Source organism: Vespula vulgaris, chromosome 2, assembly GCF_905475345.1.
Source record: "Vespula vulgaris chromosome 2, iyVesVulg1.1, whole genome shotgun sequence".
NCBI classification, from domain to species: domain Eukaryota; kingdom Metazoa; phylum Arthropoda; class Insecta; order Hymenoptera; family Vespidae; genus Vespula; species Vespula vulgaris.
In genome coordinates, this window is record NC_066587.1 from 2012457 (window position 1) to 2036845 (window position 24389).

General features: G+C 27.4%; 3 protein-coding genes across 8 annotated transcripts; 2 read left to right on the forward strand and 1 right to left on the reverse strand.

Annotated features, from left to right (window-relative positions):
* Positions 1 to 491: 491 nt before the first annotated feature.
* Positions 492 to 15537, forward strand: LOC127061866 (serine/arginine repetitive matrix protein 2). Of its 4 annotated transcripts, none has more exons than XM_050989317.1 (10): positions 492 to 658; positions 1222 to 1472; positions 1820 to 1924; positions 5974 to 6255; positions 8051 to 8176; positions 8293 to 8371; positions 9285 to 9340; positions 9427 to 11493; positions 11572 to 11745; positions 13227 to 15537. In XM_050989317.1, exons 2-10 carry the CDS (start codon positions 1243 to 1245, stop codon positions 13375 to 13377), a joined length of 3270 nt encoding a protein of 1089 aa, XP_050845274.1. In that variant the 5' UTR covers positions 492 to 658; positions 1222 to 1242; the 3' UTR covers positions 13378 to 15537. The 4 variants fall into 4 exon arrangements, with proteins under 4 accessions (XP_050845274.1, XP_050845276.1, XP_050845275.1 ...); XM_050989319.1 differs by lacking the exon at positions 13227 to 15537 and adding an exon at positions 12168 to 13171; XM_050989318.1 differs by lacking the exons at positions 492 to 658; positions 1222 to 1472; positions 1820 to 1924 and adding an exon at positions 2499 to 4635.
* On the reverse strand, positions 15525 to 17583 carry LOC127061868 (peroxisomal membrane protein 2). The gene is made up of 6 exons (XM_050989323.1): positions 17178 to 17583; positions 16652 to 16802; positions 16431 to 16526; positions 16158 to 16305; positions 15962 to 16081; positions 15525 to 15880 (listed from the first exon to the last, which is right to left on the reverse strand). Exons 2-6 carry the CDS (start codon positions 16747 to 16749, stop codon positions 15779 to 15781), a joined length of 564 nt encoding a protein of 187 aa, XP_050845280.1. The 5' UTR covers positions 16750 to 16802; positions 17178 to 17583; the 3' UTR covers positions 15525 to 15778.
* Positions 17584 to 17974: 391 nt separating this feature from the next.
* Positions 17975 to 24178, forward strand: LOC127061865 (DNA excision repair protein ERCC-6-like). 3 transcript variants are annotated; one of them, XM_050989316.1, is made up of 16 exons: positions 17975 to 18239; positions 18509 to 18607; positions 18836 to 19062; positions 19137 to 19504; positions 19600 to 19674; positions 19735 to 19864; positions 19949 to 20101; positions 20170 to 20297; positions 20409 to 20563; positions 20629 to 20943; positions 21012 to 21209; positions 21283 to 21429; positions 21529 to 21639; positions 21755 to 21958; positions 22836 to 23303; positions 23494 to 23649. In XM_050989316.1, the coding sequence occupies exons 1-16, from the start codon at positions 18237 to 18239 to the stop codon at positions 23506 to 23508; spliced, it is 2796 nt and encodes a 931-aa protein (XP_050845273.1). In that variant the 5' UTR covers positions 17975 to 18236; the 3' UTR covers positions 23509 to 23649. The 3 variants fall into 3 exon arrangements, with proteins under 3 accessions (XP_050845273.1, XP_050845271.1, XP_050845272.1); XM_050989314.1 differs by adding an exon at positions 23849 to 24178 and having other exon boundaries at positions 17978 to 18239; positions 22836 to 23754; XM_050989315.1 differs by lacking the exon at positions 17975 to 18239 and adding an exon at positions 23849 to 24178 and having other exon boundaries at positions 18362 to 18607; positions 22836 to 23754.
* The last annotated feature ends 211 nt before the right edge of the window (positions 24179 to 24389 follow it).

The following is a 24389-nucleotide window of genomic DNA, read 5'->3' on the forward strand; positions in this document are numbered from 1 at the left end:
TCTTATAATTATTTGAAGTGAGTTCAAATATTTTTTATTAAGTAAAAAATTATAACCAGGAGCGTATTAAATTATCGATCATTAGAAACAACTTTATTAATCTTTAATCAGTATTATTAGTCATATTTTTATTAATTGTGCAAATGTTTAATAAGATAATAATATATATATATTATTGTAAACATATATATTTTTAGAAAGATATTTTATATCAAATGTTCTATATAAAATATATAAATAAAACGTAAAAACTTAAAGTAGAGTTCATATTTGCCTATCCTTTTATAATTAGAATAATTATATTGCATATATTTACGAAGAGAAAAAAGAAGAGAAAAAACATTAAACATGATATGTTAGATCTATTGTATTCGATTGTGTTCATTAGAATTAATCCAAATACAAAAAGTTTCTTAAACGTAGAATAATGGATGACATGCGCAGAAATAACATAGCTTGACGTATAGCTCCACCGTGCGTTGAAATTTGGTAGTAATCGCGTAATAACGGCAACGCTATAGAAAACGTGGAGTGTTATTCGCGCTTTAATTTAGGGATTGACCGTCGAATTTTAGTTTACGTGACTTGTTCATAATATAGACAGAGTTGAAGATACTCTAATTGATTTCTATGCAATAAATTGGATCAAGTTTGAAACGTAAGTTCTCAAAAATGTATTTGCGTCAGAAGCTATTCGATCAATAATTTGCGTTTGCTTTATTCTAACCTATCGTTTGTCCTCTCTTCTTCATATAATATATTATTTCTTTTTATATCACTTTTCTACTATTTAATAGTTGCAATTATTATTTCCAAGCAGTTTCATTTATTGATTTTATAGGTTAAGTATAAATCTATAGAAAAGTAAATCTCTAAATATTTTCTCTTTTCTTTTTTTTCTCAGAATATATAGCGTATTTTTGATTAATGGAATCTTTATTCATGACACGCATAACTTTAATATTGAATAAAGTTTAATGAAGAGAACATTTTAATAATTTTTAATAATAATATGCATACGCTAATATAATTGTATAGATTATATTTGGAAAATGTAGAATTTGTTGGTTATAAAATCGAATGTTTAAAAAAACAAAAAAATTAAAAGAAAGTAAATTAAATCTTCCAAATAATTAATCATTGATATTTACTTAGTATTATCATATAATGATATATATATATTACATAATAGATAGTTGATAAATGATTTTTATTACTTAGAACTTGCAGTTATTATATAAAATGTATAACGGTATTGGCCTTCAAACACCCCGTGGATCTGGAACCAATGGACATGTTCAAAGAAACTGGGCTATTATACGCAAAACAAAGGATAAAGTTAATTATAAAACTGATGAAGGAAAGATAGAACAAATAAATAAACAACCTAATAAGGAGATTCTTGATCATGTCAGAAAGCGAAAAGTTGAAGTTAAATGTGCAGAATTAGCAGACATTTTGGAAGAACAAGGGTAGATATATTTTTATGCACTTTGTTATACTTATCTCTTATTTATTTATATTCATATATAATAATCTATATTACACTATCAATAAAATGAAATTAAAAAAGTTTTGCTTTATATAATAATTTTTAATGCTATAGCTTTATCTGGTTTTAATATTAATAAAAAAGAACAGAACCTTATATAGTTTGTTGCTATTTTGCAATTTTTTTTATTTAATTCTTTGTATTTACAATTATCATGTAGTTAAACTTTTACATATGAATGTCAAATGTTATTTCAATTAAGAATTTAATATATACATATGATTGGCATAATAAATTTAATCATCATTATAAAATTTGTTCTTACAGATTCACAACTGAAGAAGTAACAAAGAAAGTGGAATCTTATCGTTCGATGTTAATGGGTACAGAAATGAAGACAAGTGCACCACGTGACGAATTCGGCCGTATAAAGTAAAGTTTATTACTATATATATATATATTTTTGCTATTCCAATTATTTCTTGTTAACTACTTAAAAAAGTTTGTCATAGTGTGAATGGTAATTTGATAAAAACTGCATGAACATATTCACGATTATTCAGCATAAGTTTTGAAAGGCTTCTTTCCAAAGCCTATTGCATATGAATGTGCTTCATTATAAAATTCACATCTAATTCATTTCTCTGTCACAAGATATTGTTACAATTGGATTACAATTTTATTGTTCATATAAATGTCATTTATATTAATGTAGAGCTTATATTTTTCAAGAAAATCAATGATTCATATAAAAATCTATAATCAATTATAATCTATATGAATCATTTAAAAATTTTTTTGCAAACAAGAAAGATTTATTTATTCAGTTATTTGTTAATGAAAATTCATTGAGTAGAGCAATTAGTAGAATAATATTTGTTAATGAAAACAATTTAGTAGAATAATTAATAGAATAATATTTGGATTTGGTAAGATATTTGATCAAAAGTAGGAATCTCTTTCTCTCTTTCTTTCTTTTTCTGTTGTTAGTAATAGATAGATTAATCAATTAGTTAAAATTGAAAGATTGTCAAAGAATGTATACACCCTTTCTTCCTTCCTTCCTCCCGGTTAGGTCATATCGACCTACCCTATAGCGCCGGCGCTAATAACGTGAAGGAAGGGGAAATGAGGAAGATGGGTGGTGTAGAGAAGATGGTAGTTGAAGGGATGCGCGAGAGACGACGGTACACGAGTTTATTCTAGCATCATTCGACGCTATCTCAGTGCAAGAATGGACCGCGACGATGCGACGCTATGCGTCAAAAAATATCCACGAAACCATCGTAGAAACATTGAATATTGAAAGGATCAAAAAACAAAGACAAAGAGAAAAATAAACATAATGTAATCGCGAAATTAACGTAAAATCACAAAAGTCTTCCATTACCATATATATATACACACATATATATATTATCGACGTATATCTACATATCTATATATATATATATATATAGATACATATACATATATAAATATACTTATGTACACATTAGATATTAAGTGTTAAGATCGTGTTGGGAAGTGTAACGTTAGATTTCTAACATACGTGCCAACGAAAGTGATATTTCAAATGTGAACAAAAGCATCTCTTCAAAATCGTATATATGAAAAACAAAAAATAAATTAAAAAATATATATATAAAATAAAAGGAAATTCTTCCAAGAAAAATAAATTAACAATTTATTCTCGACAAAATTAAAATACCAGTGGGATAAATGCAATAACTACCACCATATCGTACTTTGATTGGTAACGAGAATGATTTGTTGAATTGCATAAAAAAGAAGAAAAGAATATTTCAAAGAGAATTTGAAAATAAAGAAAATATATCAAGAAGAGAATGCAACACGTCGATATAAGAATATATAGATGATGATGATGAATAATTTCAATGTTCCAGATATCCGAAAATGAAGGATACGACAATAGCTAGCGTGCCTGATCCAAAGTCTTCCTTATTATTTAAGCAAATGATCTCGATGATCAAATATTCACGTGTATACGTATAATTAAAACGTATACATATTTATATATATGATATATACATATACCAATGTATATCTATAAAATATTCTTATAAGATTGTATGTATAATAGACGTATATATAAAAAAAGAAATACGTACGATGAAAATCATTATGAATAACAATAATGTTGAGTGAAAATATATACGAGGAAAAATAAGATACCAAAGAGAAAAAAAAAATTATCGATTGAGAACAATACGTGATACATCAAGAATATATCATTGAAAGAATAAAAGAAACATAAACGAGCATTGCACACACTACGTTTCCGGCATTCTCGCCAAATAATTGTTCTACCCAGCGAAAGCAAGAAGATTTCGAATACAAAAGGCTTTCTTGGAACTCTGCTTCTTGCATGTACGCGCGCGTGTGTATGTATGTGTGTGTGTGTAAAGGATGAGTACAATAAAGGAAGGAAAAGCATTACGTTCGCTATCCTATTCATAGTCTTGTTACTCGTCTGACTATCGCAAATGCCTTTCACATCAAGGTGGGATTCATTTCTATGTGTGCCGCCATCGTGTCTTCTTCATCTTCATCATCTTGATTATCTTGAAGATTCGAATGAGGGCGTTTTTTTGATTCTAATTTAAAATTGAGATTATATAATCAAAGATCAATTATTTTCAACGAATTGAAAAGAAGAATTTGAAGAATCCATGTGTACCGAATATAAATATATAAATATTTGAAAAAGGGGAATAGAAATCTTTCAAAGAAGAAATGAAGAAATAAAAATAATCATTTCAAAAGTCATCGTCGCTATTATTAGTCGTTCGACGGAATTCGTTATTTTTTTATTTATTAATTCTTTTATAACAATCGAGGGGAATGACTATGTCCACGACAACACCAATACCAACACCAACGCAGAAGGTAGCTCGAGGACGAGGGCCAGCAGATGGTCGTGCTTTTTTCGAAACGTTATGGCGTGGTAATTTTTTCCTCGATCGACAGAAAGTTTTCAAACGCGGTCGTAAACGCAAGCTGCAAGCTTTAAATGAGAAAAAACGTGCCCAATTACAAATGCGACAACATTGTTGTTGCTGTCAACGTATACAACTTCATCTTCTTGCCGGACGGGGAAATAATGTTCGCTCCGTTGTTAGGTAAATTTGTAGCGGTCGTGCTCCACTTTTTTTTTTTTAATTATTATTATTATTTATTACAACGATAGAATTATTCAACATTTTTCCAGTGTTTTCTTTTTTTCTCTCTGGATAGTGCTCCATCCAAAGTTAAGGTTATAATACAACTTTTTTGCTTATTTAAAATCTTGAAATATTTGATTTGATGAAAAAAGAAAAAAAAAATCATCAAGCAATAAAAATTGTATGTGTACATATTTCTATATAGTGATCTAATTAACACCAAAGTTATAAGATTTTTCGTTTATTCCAAGTCTCTTCATACGTTTAAAATAATTAATATAAAATTTGTATCGATATAAAAAATATAATACAAATACTCGATCTGATAACAAAAACACAATCTAACGACAAATTTTTGTACTCGCGTACAAATAAAAATTTCGACTTTTAAGATATATTTTGATATTAGAAAAAAGAAAAAAAAAATTATATATAAAAATATCGAACGTGAAATTCGTTTCAGAAGAAAAGAATAAAAAATAAATTTTTTCTTTTTCGGTAACTCGAATTTCAAATTTGTACGTACATATGTAATGAACGAATGGTGCGAAAGGGATGGCGGAAAAAGTACCGCCAGCTGGATTGTATTGATCCGTAGTCGAGCGTAGCGTAGGGGTGGCTCGAACGCTCTCCTCTCGCACCCCCTGTACCCCCACTCCCACTCTGGTCTCGTCGTTCGAAGCTTTTCATTCCCCACGAAGAAGAGAGATTGCACGGTGGTTCCTCGGCGTGTTCTACGCGTGCTGTCTCTCTTCTCTCTCTCTCTCTCTCTCTCTCTCTCTCTCTCTCTCTCTCTCTCTCTCTCTCTCTCTTTCTCTCTCTCTCTCTCTGTGTTATGTCACTTTTCCTTCTCCTCTTCTTCCATCACTATACTTCTGCTTTTGCCACCAGTAACTCTCGTCATTGTTACCCACAGTTATAATTGAAATCTCTTTAATATTTGTTTCGTTTGCTCCTTTTTCGTTTTCTTTGCTCTTTCCATTTGAATAAACCACCAGTGAATATTTTAATATAAAACAATAATAATAAAAAGAAGAGATAGTTTATCAACGATGACTGTAAAAATCTCATCGCGGTAGGTTAATCCTTTATATTTAAGATTATGGTCAGCCATTGTTGTTGTTGTTGTTGCTGTTATTGTCTTTTTCCTCTCCCCCTACCCCTTCTGTAATCATTATGATCGAAGTGTTAATATTGACAAATATTATTGACATTATTATTTCTTTTTTAACTTTATTAATAATTATTATTGAATGAAACATCGAAAAAATCTTATCTCAAACTTTGAAATTTCAGTGTTCGAGAAACACATCAAATAGCCGAGGCACAACAAGAAAAAAATGCTAAGTTGCGGGAAGCCTTTGGAATATCAGAATTCTTCGTGGAAGGAAGTAGCCTAGATCCGGAAAGGCGGGCACGAGAAGCCGAGGCAAGAGCGGCGGCGAACAAGGTTTATGAATTAGTTCGTACTCCGAGCCCTGCTCCGGATACTACCTCTGCTCCGGAAAAGAAGAATAAGAGAAAACGTTCTGGTAGCACGTCCAAGAAGAAAAAGGGAAAGAAGCATAAAAAAGAAAGGTATAAAACAATGAACTGTGCAGAGGTCAATGGAGACTGGACTCGGATTTTTGCTGTTTTATAATTAGATATGTACATACATATCTATACATATTGTGTGTGTGTGTGTATATATACGTATATGTATATATATATACATAGACTATACATATACACATATTATATATATGTGCATATATGTATGTATGTATAATATATATATATAGTGAGGGGTCAGAGAGGAAGTGGAACAGTATGTTTGTTCATATATGTTATATGTATATATATATACATACACGCGCGGATAAGATTTATTGGATTATATATCGAAACTATGCCGTCGTTAATTAATCTTAACGAAATATATAAAAATCTTTTTTGTAATATCAACGCGATGGCATATACGAGTCGAGGCTCCAAGACTGCACAATCCGTCCCCTGTAGTTCCCCATTTTTCCTTAATTAATTATTCATTTATCGCAACTCCACTCGTTCATTTGCTTATTACACGTCTACTTATCGGATACTGAATCATTACTCGCCTACTATTTCATGCCCCATACAACTTTCTCTGTTTCAAACAGAACTAAGGAGGACTGAATGCCTATCTAATAGGCTTAATAGGTAAGTATGGACGTCGCGTACATTTACCGAACAAAAAAAAAGAAAAGAAAAAAGAAATGTTTCAATAGATAATATGCTGTTTACCGCGAAATAAATTGTTAAATTTATTGCATTTTCATTGAGTATTTAGGTCCTTTATAAATGTAGGCGCGATTAACTATTATTAATATTTCCATTTATTGCAATTTTTCTTAGAGGTAAATGTTTGTTGCATTTTCTTTATTCATGTTTTCTAATCACTAACAATATCTTCTTTTATCGTTTATTGATCTCAATCAGATGATCAAAACGATATCACTCAAATATCATTGGCAAACATTTACCTGGCGTACAACACTAAGCACAGGTTTAATATAACGCACATTATGTTGCGTACATTCATGCATTTCTATCTTTGTTGTTGTTATCGATAAAGCTTGTTGTTAATGTCATCTCTCTATTTTTTTCTGACAAGTCCGTCCCTATCGATGGTTATCAAGGTAATGCTAATCCCATATTATATCAATACTCCTCATACTTTGTATACTTGTCTTTTGTAATTTTTTGAAAGATTTAGTTTTTTATTAAAAGGAGAAGATTTAAAATTTGTAATTATTTATAGCTTTTTTAAATGTTTTAGAAGAAACAATGAAAAAACTAAATCTTTCAAAATAAAAAATACAAAAAAAATACTTATGTAGTCAATTCGTTAGCTATAGCCGGAACATTGTGACTTTCACCTGTGCATTTATCGTTGTTTTACGTCTTTTATTTGTTTTTCACTTGGAATTGCAGTGATATATTAATCCTTGCTGAAATAATTTATGAAAGATATTATTATACACTGCATTACCAAAGTTATGTAAGTTCGATTTTATTTTTCAATTTGGGACTATAACTCAATACTCAAAGAATTTTCTGTGTGAAATTTTATTGGCAATGTGTTCTCTCGATTATTAAAACAAAGCTATTCGCTGTTACATATGGTTAAAAGCATTAAGCGTGAGGTAGCTTATGCAGTTAAAGTGAAATACTCGTTTGACACACAAGTATATATATACTACAAAGGCTTTCTTTATTGTCAGCACAAGGTATGCACTTGTCGACAGGAAGACGCCCACTGCAAGATTTAATAAATATAAATATCATTTTAAAAAATTCATAACAATTATTTTTGCAGAATCTTTAAACTAATGCAATACGAATTTCATAGGTCCGAATCTCCAAGGACGTCCAAGAAAAAAGAAAAAGCTAAGAAAAAGAAAAAGGAGAAAAAACACAAAAAGGTAGAGGCCAGTTCTTCTGACAGTGAATCCAGTGATGATACCGAAGAGAGCTGGTAATTATTATATACAAGATTCAATTTATAAAATCTCTCATTTTTATTAAATAAAATATATATTTTTACATAGGAATTTATAATAATGAAAAAATATTTAATGTTATGATCCTTAGTTCGTCTGAAGCTGAATCAAAAAAGAAGAAAAAGAAGAAAAAAAAGAAAAACAAAGTTGAAGGAAAAGAAAAATCTGAGGTAAGAAATTATATTGTAACATTAAGAATAAAAAAAAAAAAACAAAAAAAAGCAAAAAAAATAGTATGTGCAAAATTTCCCCTGCTCTTTTTCTATAACGCACGCATGAATACGGATACACGATAAACGAGCAAACGCAGAAAGGTGAAGCATGTATGCCACAGCATGCAACATTTTAGTTTGTTATATTGAATTAGTTGCGAATTCACATTAAACTATCCACATCTTTATGTTTATATTTATTTTCGAATCAATATACAAAATTCGCTCTATTTAATTATCTTAACATTTTATCTGATTTTTCAAGTTAACAGTCATTATTTCTAAGTATAAATCTCGGTATGTTTGTAATTATCAGCGCCATTTGACAGGATACATTCCCTAAGTGAGTACCAGATATGCCGCTACTCGTGTATTATACGTATTACAAATTTATTATTTGTACGAATCTGTACGAATTTTTATGATTGTTGTATATTTCACATATTCGTTTTGTAACAAGCACTATCTTATTATGCAATAATTTAGTTTAGGAAATTGCTTATTCTTGAACAAATACTCTTGTTATAAGAAATATGTGTGTGTATATACACATACATACATATGTATATGTATATGTATATGTATATGTATATGTATATGTAATATGTAATATATATATGTATATGTATATATTATTTTTTGTTTAAGCTATTATGAGCTTTTGACTAAGTATCGATAATGCATTATTATAAATATTCCAAGTTAATCTATTAAAAATAAAAAAAAGGGAGAAAGTAATATTAAGTTGATAAACAAAAATATTAAAGACATAATAGGAATAAGCAGATTCCAAAGAATGAGCAGTTTGCATGATCGATGTAAGATAGTTACTTTAATAATTTTCATTAATATATAGTTTATTTTCTTATAGAAGAAAAAAGCAGCACTAAAGAGGAAACATCAATCAACGGATAGCTCTACAGACAAGTAAATGAAATAATTTCTATTAATATTTTAATCATTTTCTTTCGCTCATTCTATAAAGTTAATCATGTTATCAAAATATATTTTAGTTCTCCAGAGAGGCCAAAGAAAAGTGCGAAACATGATAAAGTTATTATAGAAAAGAATACATTTGATGAAGGTGAAAATGTTACAAAAGAGTATCGAGTAAATAGATCTCCAAAAAAAGCAGTGGAAAGATCATCTCGCAATGAAACACCACCTATCAAGAAAAAGGAATCAGTCGCAAAGAAAACTACTATTACAGATAAAAGAGATAAATCACCGATTACACATAAAACCCCACCACCTAGGCGTCATAGATCTCCATCCAGAGGTAGAGCAGATAGAGGAAGATCTCCTAGAAGATATTCGAGATCACGACGCGTGACATCTTCTCCGAGAAGAAGAAGGATTTCAAGGTCACCTCGACGTTATAATAGATTTTCTATTTCAAGAAGTAGAAGTCGATCGAGATATGATCGTTATGGATCAAGACGTAGACTTTCTCCGATACATAGACGTAGGAGATCAGATTCTCGTAAAAGATCTAGATCTCCAAGAAGACCAAAAGAAAGGAGAGACAAATCGCAGGAGCGTCGTAGAAGCCGCACTAGATCCAAGAGTAGATCTAGACGATCGTCTTTGAGTTATTCACCAGTACGGAAAAATCCGGAACGTTATAAGGATATATTAGAAGATAAGAAAAAGCGAGAACAAAAAAGAGATCGGGATGTTAGGCAAAAATCTCGATCAATATCGAAAGGTAGAAAAATACAAATGATTACTCCACGAGTAAGTTTGAGATCTTCTAGTGAAGATGAGGGTGATATAGCGGACGATGAACCTAAACAAGAAGATGAGGAAAAAATTAAGGAATTGAACACGTTGAAACGTTTACAAAGTGGATTAGCTGCGAAGGCTAGAGAAACGTTAGGGAAAAAAGTGATAAGTCCTATAAAAGTTAAATTAGAAAAAAAAGAAGAATCAGTTTTCGATATAGCATTACCGGTGGAACCACCAAAACTAACAGAAGACCCAACAAATTCTTCTTCCAAAGAAAAATTAATCTCCCCTGTACGTTTACTTCCTGTACAATCACCAGTTTCCAGTCGATCACCTTCACCAGCATTACCATTGACTCGTGAAGAAGCTGCTATCAAAATTCGATCACCTAGCGAATCGCCACCTCCCCTGTCGCAAACACTATTGGATAAAACTAGTCCAAAGTCGCCAGTTATGTCGGCAACTGCAACAACAACAACAACAACAACAAAACAGTTCTCTTCGGGTCCTAGTAATTCTAAGAAGAGTTCTCCTATAATTCTCCAGAAACCTTCTCCAAAAAGTAATTCTTTGACACATTCACCACCTACTACGACTTCTCACAAAGATGTTATAATAAAGTTAAGATCTCCAAGTGAGTCACCACCATCTTTACCAAGTGACACAATTCACAAATCCGACACAAGATCTAGATCTCCGAGTACATCGAAGAGAAATTCTCCAATACCTAGAAAACATTCTTTAAGAGAGAAATCATATTCTAGATCCCCATCCAGATCATACACAAGGTCATTATCTTTGGAAAAGAGGTCTTCCAGATCACCGAGACACCGTTCAAGATCTTTATCCAGAAATAGATCGCATTCGCGTGCTCGTAGCAAAAAATCAGTATCTCCAAAGCACAGACCATCGAGATCCGGATCTAGATCAAAGAAATCACCAAATTCTCTTCAAACACACTCGAAAAGAATATCAAGGTCAAGATCTTCCTCTGGATCAAAACACTCTCCATCGAGATCCGCGTCAAGATCAAAAAAGTCACCTTCCCAATCGCCTGGAAAGTCAAGATCTAGAAGTAGAAGCATATCGTTGTCTAAAAGATCTAGAAGTTGTTCTTTATCGAAAAAATCCAGAAGTAGATCTTTGTCGAAGGAATCTAGAAGTTGTTCGATAACTAAAAAATCAAGAAGTCGTTCTTTATCTAAAAAATCGAGAAGTCGTTCAGCCTCAAAGAAATGCAGAAGTCGTTCGTTATCAAAAAAATCAAGAAGTCGATCTAGATCGGCATCTAGAATGTCAAGAGAGAAAGAAAAGCGAAGTAGAAGTAGAAGTACCTCTCGTTCTTCTGTCAGGTATAGATCTTTCGATATTTACATTGACATTCTTCCTGTATTGTTCGAGTGTAATTGAAATAAACAAATTATGTTTAGTTCGGCAAGGCATAGTCGTCGCAGCTTTTCAAGTTCTACACGGTCAACCAGCAGCGTTTCTAGTAGATCCTCGCGCTCAACTTCCAGCAGTTCGGGTTCTAGTAGATCCCGTTCACCGTCTATACCACGTCGTCATGGTTCGCCTAGTTTTCTTGATAGACGTCGTATTACAAGGTAAATCGTGTAATTAGAAAAATTCTTCTATTATAGCAATATGTTTACACACAAAATGCACCAAGGTAAATCTGTAATATCCCTTTTCATCAATTTTCGTAGAGTATATTGCTTATTTTTTAGATTTTATTTTATTTATTTTTATTTCAATTTTTTGTTCTTTTCCTTTCCCTCCATTTTATCATTATTTCAGTTTTTTGAATTTGAAATTATTTTATAAACATTTTTCTACATTGTATTCGTTAGCGAACATTGTATTTAAAAAATAAAATAGATATCCTGAAAATATGTCAAGGGGATAAAAGTGAAATTTTTGTCTATAATTCTTTGCTAATCTCTTCTCTCTCTTATAAATATTTTTCTTAAGTTATTATACATTAGGTAATTCTCTAATACTATTTTGTGTTTGTTATGTCAAACAGGGACAGATCGAGGGGCAGGCATAGAAGATAAAACTATGGCTACACTCAGACATTTGTTACTTTACTACACAGTTGACATAGCAATAATTTCATATTAGTCTTTTTTCTTTACAACAGAAAAAACTTATTTTGTGATTTCAGTCAGAATTCACAATTATTGGAACAGTATAACAGAATTAATGATATATATATATATTTGAGAAATTACATAGCTTAATTTGATTATAATGCAAAACAAAAATATATTGAATTCTTTATTTAATGTCGCTTTTAAAATAAGTGTAAATGCAGTCGTTTTTCTATAAATTTAAATAGTTTTAATGTCGAGCACATTTTGTCTCCTCATTCATACAATGTTTATTGTCAAACGAAGTTAGATTAAATCAACAGTGTCCCAGTATTCGCATATATAAATTTTTTTTAAAAAAATTAAATTATCATATATTTCGTTAATTTTTCCTTTATATATCTATATATACTCATTATTGACTTATAAATGTTATGTAGATGTAGCATGTGTGTATTTTCTTATAAGTTATTGTAAATTTAAATATTTACAGTAGAAATTGACTCTTTTTATTTTATTTTGAAGTCGATCACATAAAAATAAAATATTCATTTATTTTAGTCTGAGCTTCTTTTTAGTCCGATTATATTTTCACTGTGTTTATAAGTAGAAAAAGAATATAGTTATAATTTTTGCAAGGTAAGTAACACATTTTTCTTTTGCATGATTCACTTTTGCAATTGCATGACGTCATTTCATAAGCATGCTCGCAAAAAAACAATTTGATTGAAATAATAATTACGATTAAATATTGAAACATATATGTTTGATTACGTTAACAAAGTAATATGTATTAATATGATATATTATCAAGAATTATTCAATATTTTATTCATAATAATTAACCATTAGATGTAATTCGTTATTAATATTTTTATGATATAACAATTGATATATGTATATAATAAATATAATTCAGTCTCATTCAGAATTCACATTGGAGCTATATATGATCTCCTTTTTGTCATGATACTTACACTCATTAATTTTAGTGCCAGGAAACGACCGATCCCATATCATCGACCAACTCCAACGCCGCCTTCATCACCAAGTAGTTCAGAGAGCAGTAGACACAGTAACTGGTCGAGTCAGAGTCATCGATCAAGCTGCTCTCCGAGTCGAAGTCCATCTTACACACGTTGAAACGTATTAATCGAATTGTCCTTAAAAGAGAACATAACGTTCCTTTCTATTATATCAAATTTGGAATAAGCTCATTTGTTTGTTTATAATAGCGCATACCTAAGAAATTGTCCATAGTTTATTACATATTCCATTCCAAATTTGATAGATATAGTTTTAAATCTTCATAAATTCTTTATGAACAAATTTGCTCTCCTTTAAATCTTCTAACTTGATAATACTCATCGATGGTTGCTCTCATCTCTTAAATATTATGAATTTAAGTATATTAGTATTATTCCCCTTCCGGATAACCGATCCTCTTTCCAAAGAAAAAGAAATTATAGATCATATTTGTAGTAGATACGATGCATGCATTTTGGCAAAACAATACTATAAAGCACTTTGTATAGTAAAGTTAAGTTGATATAATATTTATTTTATTATAATTTATTCTCGAAAACGTATCAAATAACGTTGGGAAAGATGATATTTTAATAATAATGGTAATATGTGTAACTTATGAAACTTTTATAAAGAAAGAAAAGTGTTTAAGTTACAACTCTTAGATTTGAGGTAATGGAATCTTTCTAAAAAAAAAAACGATGTGTGTCCCAACACCATAAACTTTAACATTGTATAAGCAATATAAGAATAGGAGATTATATCATTAATTACATTAATACTAAACATCTTTACTCTAAGGATTTATATAATTATTTAATATTTATTATTTCTGAAGAAAAAAAAACAATTCTCCATTTTAACTGATAATACTATGTATGTACATTTTAATAATTACTTGATTGTGTAAAATTGTTTGTTATACAAACACGTGCTAGTCAAATTTTATGTGTTACTAGTGAGAAATAATGTTCTTAAAGTTCAACTTATTTGAAAAATGATTGTAAGTCACTTTTCCTGTGCAATGTTTTCCTGCCATTACTTGTATAAATAGATGTGCCTATTCTTTAGAAAAATTATTTCAGCTCTATTACATTCAGTATAAATTACTTTCTATAAATATATAATGGTATTCATTTATTTATTTATTTATTTTATTTATATACTAATTATTTATTTATTATTTATATATATTTTTGTATTAAATAATATGTAATTATATATATATATATATATATATATATATATATATATATATATATATTACGCTTTGTCCATGGTAAATATTTGACAAAGCACAGAGGGAATTATAGCAATGAATATTTGTTTGCAATACTCCACCTACCTATATATAAATAAGTCATAAATGTTATTTGGTCATAAGACCAGGCAGCGTACCAAAAGACATAACTAGACTCTAGTCTTATTTATTCAAGAGTTAAGTCTTAAAGATGTATGTATAAGGTTGAAAAAATCATGTTTGGAAAATCTACATTATTTATAAATAGAAGAGACCTGTATAATGTTAGGGCTGAATAAAGTACTATTACAAACATATAAAATATTTAAGATCTCTTTCTAATTATTATATCTATCGTTCTACCACAGTTTTATACAGAAAATTTCTTTTTCTGATCGTGGTAAATAGTACAAAAAATTGATTTGTGTCCTACAATATTTTTTTTGAGAACAATTATAAAGAGTACTTTACACAGTCCTAAATAACATTAGTTCATTGTAATGACTGATACAATTTATCAAATATATTTGTCAATTGCAGTGGTGACCATTACCATACATATCTATATTATCTATTGACTATTCTTTTAAGCCTTTAAAATATTCCATATATAATACTTCATTTAATAATATCTTTTTACCTATAGCATTTTTTGCAGCTTAATTTGGATCTGATATTTATTTAACTATATTATACCATTAAAACTTCTCTACTTATTACGAACATATGCTTCCTTTAAGGATCAAAATAAAAATAGATAGGTATCAATATATATAATTTCTCTCATTATCCTAAAATACACCACTAGCTTTTGACAGCAATATTTGCTGTTTATAACTTAACTGAAGCAACTGTTATTATCATTAAAAGAAAACAAATATACAAACATATATATATATATACAACATTATATATATATATATATATATATATATATATGGGTGTATGTGTGTGCGTGTGTCTGATAATACCTGATCATTCCTGTAACATATTCTGTATTGTTGTTGTGTGATTAAATCAAAGCTTGAACATTAGAATTGTTTATTAATTACACCAGTAGCCACTTTTATTTGTAAACAACTTTGCACAATATAATAACTATTTCATGAAATACATCCCAAATATTAATTTAAACTATCTTTACATTTTTATTATATAATTAATGTAAAAATACCTGTATGCGTGTGTGTGTGTGTGTGTGTGTTCTTTTTATTTCGATTATTTAATTTTTTTATTTTTATACATACCAATTAAAATCAATAACATTATATTAAAATATTACTTCTTTGATTTCTTATCAGTAACAGATGCTTTTTTGCATTCATTAGTGAGATAAATTGACCATATAAAACTGATTAAATCTAATATTAAAACGCGTAACTAAAAGAAAGAAAGAAAGAAAAAAGATTATTAAAGTATTGTCTAAAAAAATTAAATATTAAATTTAAATTTTGTGCATACCATTGAGGGAACATATTTTACATTGATAAATTGAAATAATGTTAAATATTTGAGATTGGCTAGAAGAACAGGCCAGTAAAGCTTTTGTAATTGTTCCTTTGAAGCTTTGTGAGATTTACCCTGGTAATAATAAAATTATACATTAAAATCATTCTTCAGAAATTATATCAATCATTCATCAATCAATCAAATTTACCTCTAATCGAGCAAGTATGTATAACGTTAGTGCTTGGAAGCAAGGTGTATAAATCAATCTTTCTATCAGAAGCAAAGTCAATGGATATTTTGTCAAGGAACGTGTATATAAATAAAAATAATGTGGTACAGAACCTCCTAATAATAATCTGTAACATATTATTATATATCTCTATCTATGTCTTAGATATTTAAAAAATGTTATATATATATATATATATATATATATATATATATATATATATATATATATATATATAATTATGTATGTTACCCAAAAAGACCAAATGCAATAAGTCTATCTTCATCTATAGATTTCCTCCCAGTTAACTTCTGGTGTATTAAATTTCCCAAAACATTAATAATGCAGCTACAATAAGATATTTTTATAAAAATTTTGTACAACGTAAAACTAAGATATAACCATACTTTGCGACATATGTGTGCATACATGTACGTACGTATATATATATATATAAACACACATAAAATTACCTGGCAATTGCTTTTGTTTTCACCGGATTACTATAAAGATATTGAAAATAGACACTTGCAAAATTGTATATCATTTCCGTTGGTTTTGAAAACGCCATTTTTATATGTATATCTTTTTTTTACAGTAGTATGCGTCTTGCACTGATCCGTACTAGGTATGATGCCGGACGCATTTATTATACAACAATTGCATAAAAAATAATAAATATAAATGACAAGATTTTGTCGAATGTTTTGTTAAAAATAGTTAATGAACAGTTGTTACATTATATATATATATATTTTTATATATATTTACTATGTTATATTATATATTATTATTATAGTAATAGTAGTAATAATATAAAGTGGATTACTCCACAAAAGAAACTATAAAAAAAATAGTGCTGGGAGAAAAACTTCATAGATAATATGGAAACGAACTCGTCTTTTTGATTTTTATAAAAATAGTATATAATATGAAAATGTATATTCACTAACTATTATTTTTGAAAAAATAATCGACAAATGTATACACTATATATACATTTATTATCAAACCAAATTATACCGCTGTTCCAGCACAGATCACCGGAAACTCACGTCACCATCAGTAGAGGAAATAAATATAAAAATAAGAGTTTGAATAAAAACATTTTACTAAACTGATAAATAAGGAAAAAGAAAAAATTAAATTAGTTAATTACTTTCATTTACGTCAATACAATAAAAAAAAAATAACATAATCATTCAGCCTTGAGAACTTATGATTCTTGAATTATGAATCTAAATGTTTATTAATGTGTTACACATTGCTTATAGAATTTCTACGTCTCTAATCTATAGAATATAAAAAATATAAAATTACAAATTTTTCGAAAATTTAACAATATTTTAGAAACTTAGATTCATTGTCATGACAAGCATTGTGACACGCATTTCTCTGTGTTTGGAATAAATTATCAGTAGATTGTCACGGAACACATGCACCATTCAAGTGTGTATATGAAACCAGAGTGAAGATATGAGCTTCTACTCTTTTGCCGCAGATTTCGATGGGCGCCACTGTACACAATTTTTCTTTATAAAAAATATTGAAAAAAATATTTACACCAATAATAAGAACAGTTGTAATTCTTGATCGATTTTTATGAACAAGGTCTCGCTTTAAAGACGAAGGTTTGATTTAGGATCCCACTTTTTCGAATTGTTGAAAAAACTTTATATTTCTGAATAAAATATTCTCGAAAAAAATACTATTCTTTAACATGATTTTTTTCAAAGAAAATAAAATTTTTTCAAGAATTCAAAAAAGCAGAGTCCTAGATTAATTCTTCGTCTTTAAAATTAGACCCTGTTTGTCAAAATCGATCAAAAATTACACATTTTCTCATTGTTGGCGTAAACCATTATAAACCAGGAGCGATGAACAACCTTAAAGGATTATGCAAGCAGTCATCAACGCATTTACTATACTTCGAGAATGTTTTCATGAATATTAATATAAAAGCAAAAATACAAATCGCAATCATGATTGATAAATTAGAAAATTTATTAAGAATGAAATTTGATATATAAAATAAAAGTTTTGGAAAACATTTTATTAATGGTCATTAATTTTATTTGATATTTATTATTATATAAAGAAATATTTACGTAGTTTTTTTTGTAAAAGTAATTTTAGATTACATTATGTTTATGGTTCACCGGTATCTTATATATGTATATTTACATTGTCGAATATACATATGTATATAAAAAATTTCATACAAGTCCTACCTCTATGAGTTACTTCAAATTTTGAAATAAAGTTCAATAAAAAAAATCTTAGGTTTTTCTTTACTATTTATTCTATTAGAATCTATCTTTTCTATCCAGTGCACTATGGAGGATTGTTATGTACCAATAAATAAATTTAATGAAAAAGAAACGTGGAATGAAACTACACAGGACTTGGATATTAATTCGTCGATTAAGGTTAAGTTTATCATCTAACAAATTATAAATTGAACGTTTTTAATTTTTATTATATACAATATTTTATACTTACATCTATGTATATTCAATTAGTAATTTATATCACATAAAAATTTATACGTATTATATCATATTGCCATTATAATAGTGAGATTATTTGGATTCGTTTTGAAATAATCGTGTGATTAAATACATTGTTTCTTGAAGTACATCAAAGTATTTTTATAGATTATATCAGTGAAAAGTGAAGAAAGTATTTTTCAAGAAGCATCAAAAAAGATAAAAGAATTATCTGAATTACATTCAGGTCAATCGAAATTTAAAGATAATGTATTAATCAATGATATTGAAATAGCTATTGCTGATAATGAAAAGCCGTTACAAGATCAAGTTAAGATTGGAGAAATTACACCATTTCAAGCAATTGAGAAGCATAAGATAAAAAGTCAAGAAGGGTATATAAAACTTTTATATCAATGATATTTGATAAGATATAATAAAATAAAAATGAATCTTTATATATTTCTAGAACACTTAGCAAATTGTCGAATTTGTTTGATCTTCAAACGTATTTTCAAAGACAAGCTGAACTTGCCAAACAAAAAAAGCATTTGAAGAAATCATCAAAATCGTTAAATAATGATGAAAATAATTTAATACCAAATAAAAAGATGAAGATAGAAACTTATAAACCAGTTAAGTCAAGGAATAATAATTCTAGATGTTGTTCCAGTCAAATAAAAAGAAATTCCATTAAAGATTTAGCTAGTACTTCTAATATAAGCGAAAAAGAAGATATATCTATAAAGTGCGACGTTAAAGACAATGCAACGTCTGATGGTGAGCTAAATCATTCTGAAAGTGAATATTTTCCTAGCGATGATGAAGGAGAATCTGGTAAGTTCTCTATATATATTTAAAAATAAAAACTTATAAATTACTAATTATAATAAAAAGATCAATAAAGTTATATGTAATGTGTTATCATTTAGATATGGAACAAAGAAGATCTACTTCTAAGAAAAAACGTAGTAGTTCAAAATTCAAATGTACTAGTACAAAAAAAAGTATGTATTATGAATATAAGAGATGCAGTCTTCATTTTTTTATATGATTTGTATTTTTAGTATTAGATGATGGAGATGAACAGATTTACTTATTAAGAATAAAAAAAAATAAGAATATGAAAAACGAATCTGTACATATGGTGGATAATCTATTTAAAGTACCTCAATCTATTTGGAAAAGATTATATAGGTATATAAAATATCAAAAATATAATAATTAAAATAGAAGTGTTCGAAGGGATAGAGAAATATAATTTGTTAATTTTTTCTATAGATATCAAAAAGTCTCAGTCCAGTGGTTATGGGAACTTCATAATCATAATTTAGGTGGTCTATTAGGAGATGAAATGGGATTGGGCAAAACAATACAAGTTATTTCATTTCTAGCTGGTTTGGATTGCAGTGAATTACTTTCTGATGGTGGAAGGTAAAAATTTACATAAAATTTATAGAAAATTTTATTTAATGGTAGTTTATATTTATCTTAATGCGTAGATTTAGAGGATTGGGACCAACGTTAATTATTTGTCCAGCAACTTTGATGGAGCAGTGGGTAAAACATTTTCATGACTGGTGGCCTATTTTAAGAGTTGCTGTATTACACCAATGTGGAACGTATGATGGCAAGCATTTTAAAATATAAAGAATATTATAAATATAAATGTGTATGTGTGTATGTGTATATTTTGTGCTGTATATTTTTCAATCTAACGATATTTTTTATTTGTCCTTAGTGAACCCTGAGATTTTAATAAATTCTTTAGAAACTGGTGGTATACTGATTACATCATATTCAGGTATGCTTAAACACGAAGATTTACTTACAAATACTCAGTGGCATTATGTTATTCTTGATGAAGGGCATAAAATAAGAAATCCTCAAGCAAAGGTGAATATATAGTTATGTTGATATTACTATAAAAAAAAAGAAATTGTTAAATTTAATTTTTATAGATAAGCAAAGCAGTAAAAAAATTTTCTACTCCACATCGTTTATTATTAACTGGTAGTCCCATGCAAAATTCATTAAAAGAATTGTGGTCTTTATTCGACTTTATCTTGCCTGGTAAGTTGGGCACATTACCTGTATTTTTAGAGCATTGTGCTGCTCCTATAACTCGGGGTGGCTATGCCAATGCTACATCTCTTCAACAAGCTACAGCATTGCAAATAGCTACTATGCTTAAGGAAGCTATTACACCTTATTTGCTTAGAAGAACTAAAACAGATGTAAAACGTCATCTTAACTTGCCAGAAAAAAATGAACAAGTATGTTTATTATACTTGTGTTGAACAATTATATCAATATTAGATTCTTAATTTTATTTTCGTTCCAGGTATTATTTTGTAGTTTAACAGATGAGCAGAGAAAATTATATAAAAAATATCTATTATCAGAGGATGTATCGTTTGTCTTACACGAGAAAAGTTCCTTTCAAGAAACTGGAAGATACAGAGCTCGTTTGTTAATAGCCTTATCTGCGCTTAGGAAAATATGCAATCATCCAGACTTATACCTTTACACAAATCAAATGGTAGGATTATAAATAAATTATTATATAAAATTTGTAAAATTATTACAATGAATATGTTCGTATGAATATGTAGGATTCTGATGAAGATATCGATTTGTCAGAAGATTTAGACAAATTTGGGTACTGGAAACGTGCAGGAAAAATGGTTGTAGTACAATCTTTACTTAAAATATGGAAAAAACAAGGACATAGAGTATTGCTATTCACTCAAGGAAGACAGGTTTGTATGTGTTTTATTTTTTATATATTATATTTCTTATTATTAAAAATTTAACATATGAAAATCTCTATACAGAACAATAAATTTATTTTGTTTCAGATGATGCATATTTTAGAATCTTTATTACAACGAGAGAATCATTCTTATTTAAGAATGGATGGCACTACACCAATGTCACAACGTCAAGAAACAATTTATACCTTTAATAATGTATGTAGAATAATTCATTCTCTCTCTCTGTCTTTCTTTTCTCTCTCTCTCTCTCTCTCTCTTATATTTGATGTTGATAATAATACAAATAACATTATTCTTTTCATGTTTAAAGAATACCTCATATTTTATATTTCTACTAACAACACGTGTAGGAGGATTAGGTGTAAATTTAATTGGAGCAGATCGTGTAGTTATTTATGATCCTGATTGGAATCCTGCAACTGATGCACAAGCAAGGGAACGTGCTTGGAGAATTGGTCAAAATAAAAATGTTACTATTTACAGACTCATTACTGCTGGTACAATCGAAGAAAAGGTAACACAAAATCAATAATAATAATAATAATAATAATAATAATAATAATAATAATAATAATAATAATAATAATAATAATAATAATAATAATAATAATAATAATAATAATAATAATAATAATAATAATAATAATAATAATAATAATAATAATAATAATAATAATAATAATAATAATAATAATAATAATAATAATAATAATAATAATAATAATAATAATAATAATAATAATAATAATAATAATAATAATAATAATAATAATAATAATAATAATAATAATAATAATAATAATAATAATAATAATAATAATAATAATAATAATAATAATAATAATAATAATAATAATAATAATAATAATAATAATAATAATAATAATAATAATAATAATAATAATAATAATAATAATAATAATAATAATAATAATAATAATAATAATAATAATAATAATAATAATAATAATAATAATAATAATAATAATAATAATAATAATAATAATAATAATAATAATAATAATAATAATAATAATAATAATAATAATAATAATAATAATAATAATAATAATAATAATAATAATAATAATAATAATAATAATAATAATAATAATAATAATAATAATAATAATAATAATAATAATAATAATAATAATAATAATAATAATAATAATAATAATAATAATAATAATAATAATAATAATAATAATAATAATAATAATAATAATAATAATAATAATAATAATAATAATAATAATAATAATAATAATAATAATAATAATAATAATAATAATAATAATAATAATAATAATAATAATAATAATAATAATAATAATAATAATAATAATAATAATAATAATAATAATAAAAGAAATTCTTTTGTGTTACAGATATATCATAGGCAAATTTTTAAATTATTGCTTTCAAATAAAGTTTTGGATGATCCAAGACAGAGAAAAATTTTTAAAACGACAGATTTAGTGGAACTATTCAATCTAAATGAACCTATAAACGGGGAATCTTCTGAATCAGATCGATTATTTAAAGATTCTAAATTAACACCCAATTCACTAAAATTCTCTTCAAATAAAATTAAAAAAATGAGGAAGTTGGCTTCGACTCTTAGTAAAAATATAAGCAAGCAGGTGATTACAAAGGATCTTGAAAAAAAAATAGACGATTCACGTGTAGATCCAGAGGACAATATTAAGATTGCTCGTAAAATAAAAACTAATAATTTACGTAATAATGAAAATAATTTAACTGCATCCAAAGAAGTTTATCCTATTAATGTAAATTTGAATGTGACTAACGTTTCTTCTGATCACAGTAATAATAATAATAGTAATAATAATATTGTAAGTACTCAATACAATAACACAACACAACTTGATGATACAAATATTGAAATAGATGATCTTAAAACTAATCAAACTTCTAATACAAATTCAATTTCCAAAATAAACCATTTAAAAGAGAAGTTAATGAATAAAGAACAAATATGTTTGTCTGATGCAAATGTGGATAATACAGAAGATGATATTTCAGAAGTTAGTCGATTAAAATCAAAGATGACAACTGAGTTTTTTACTGACAATATTAATGAAATAAAATTGCATGATAAACCTAATAACAAACATCAACAGAAAAAAAAGAAATCACGCACTGAAAAGCATAATATTTCTGCTTTGTTCGAAGGCGAACATGTATCTTATTTGATTGGTCGACGTTTAGTTAAATCACATGTCGAAGAATCTACGCAAGTTTCTGACGATGAATATGTGTTAAAAAAATTATTTGCTAATTCGAGTAAGACATATCACACATACAATATTTATAAAACTATAAACTTGTTGTTAAAAAACACGTATATAAAATAAAAAGTGAAATATTTTCATTTCAGCTGTGAGCTCAGCTTTTGAACACGAAGCTGTTTTATCGAATGCACATCAAAATGTAAAAGATGAAAATATGATGCAACGATTAGCACGTGAAACTGCACAAGAAAGTATGGATTTTGTTCGTAAATCTCGCAAGTGGTGTTCGATACCTACATGGAATAAATCCTAATTATAATTATATTATATAATCTTAATTATAATTATATCATATAATGTAGGAATTAAACTTATAATTTAAAATTACTATCATTATAGTACAATTGATCTTTTGTATTTGTATCAGAGTTGCTCTTTTAATTTATTATTATATAAATAAATTCTATACGCGTATATATACAGTTGTATAAGAATATAGTATATGTATATGTACATATACATGGTTAAATATCCCTTAACTTTCATAATTCGAAAAACCATTAAATAGATATTTGAATATGTAATAAAAAATATACATTTATATATTTTCTCTGATCTTTATAATTAAGAGATTTTTTTTATATACTCGTCTTATGGTTTTTCGATTTATAAAAATTTAATACGAAG

What these genes read in the sequence shown, in the direction of transcription:
- LOC127061865 (XM_050989314.1), top strand. An exon ending in ATTTGGAAAAGATTATATAG is followed by an intron (nt 19,865 to 19,948) that starts GTATATAAAATA and finishes TTTTTTCTATAG; the next exon opens with ATATCAAAAAGTCTCAGTCC. An exon ending in TGCCAGAAAAAAATGAACAA is followed by an intron (nt 20,944 to 21,011) that starts GTATGTTTATTA and finishes TTTTCGTTCCAG; the next exon opens with GTATTATTTTGTAGTTTAAC.
- LOC127061868 (XM_050989323.1), bottom strand. Translation starts at nt 16,749, where the DNA reads ATGGCGTTTTCAAAACCAACGGAAATGATATACAATTTTGCAAGTGTC. An exon ending in ATTGCATTTGGTCTTTTTGG is followed by an intron (nt 16,306 to 16,430) that starts GTAACATACATA and finishes AATATGTTACAG; the next exon opens with ATTATTATTAGGAGGTTCTG. An exon ending in ACATACTTGCTCGATTAGAG is followed by an intron (nt 16,082 to 16,157) that starts GTAAATTTGATT and finishes TATTATTACCAG; the next exon opens with GGTAAATCTCACAAAGCTTC.
- LOC127061866 (XM_050989317.1), top strand. Translation starts at nt 1,243, where the DNA reads ATGTATAACGGTATTGGCCTTCAAACACCCCGTGGATCTGGAACCAAT. An exon ending in AAGGAAAAGAAAAATCTGAG is followed by an intron (nt 8,372 to 9,284) that starts GTAAGAAATTAT and finishes ATTTTCTTATAG; the next exon opens with AAGAAAAAAGCAGCACTAAA. An exon ending in ACGGATAGCTCTACAGACAA is followed by an intron (nt 9,341 to 9,426) that starts GTAAATGAAATA and finishes AATATATTTTAG; the next exon opens with TTCTCCAGAGAGGCCAAAGA.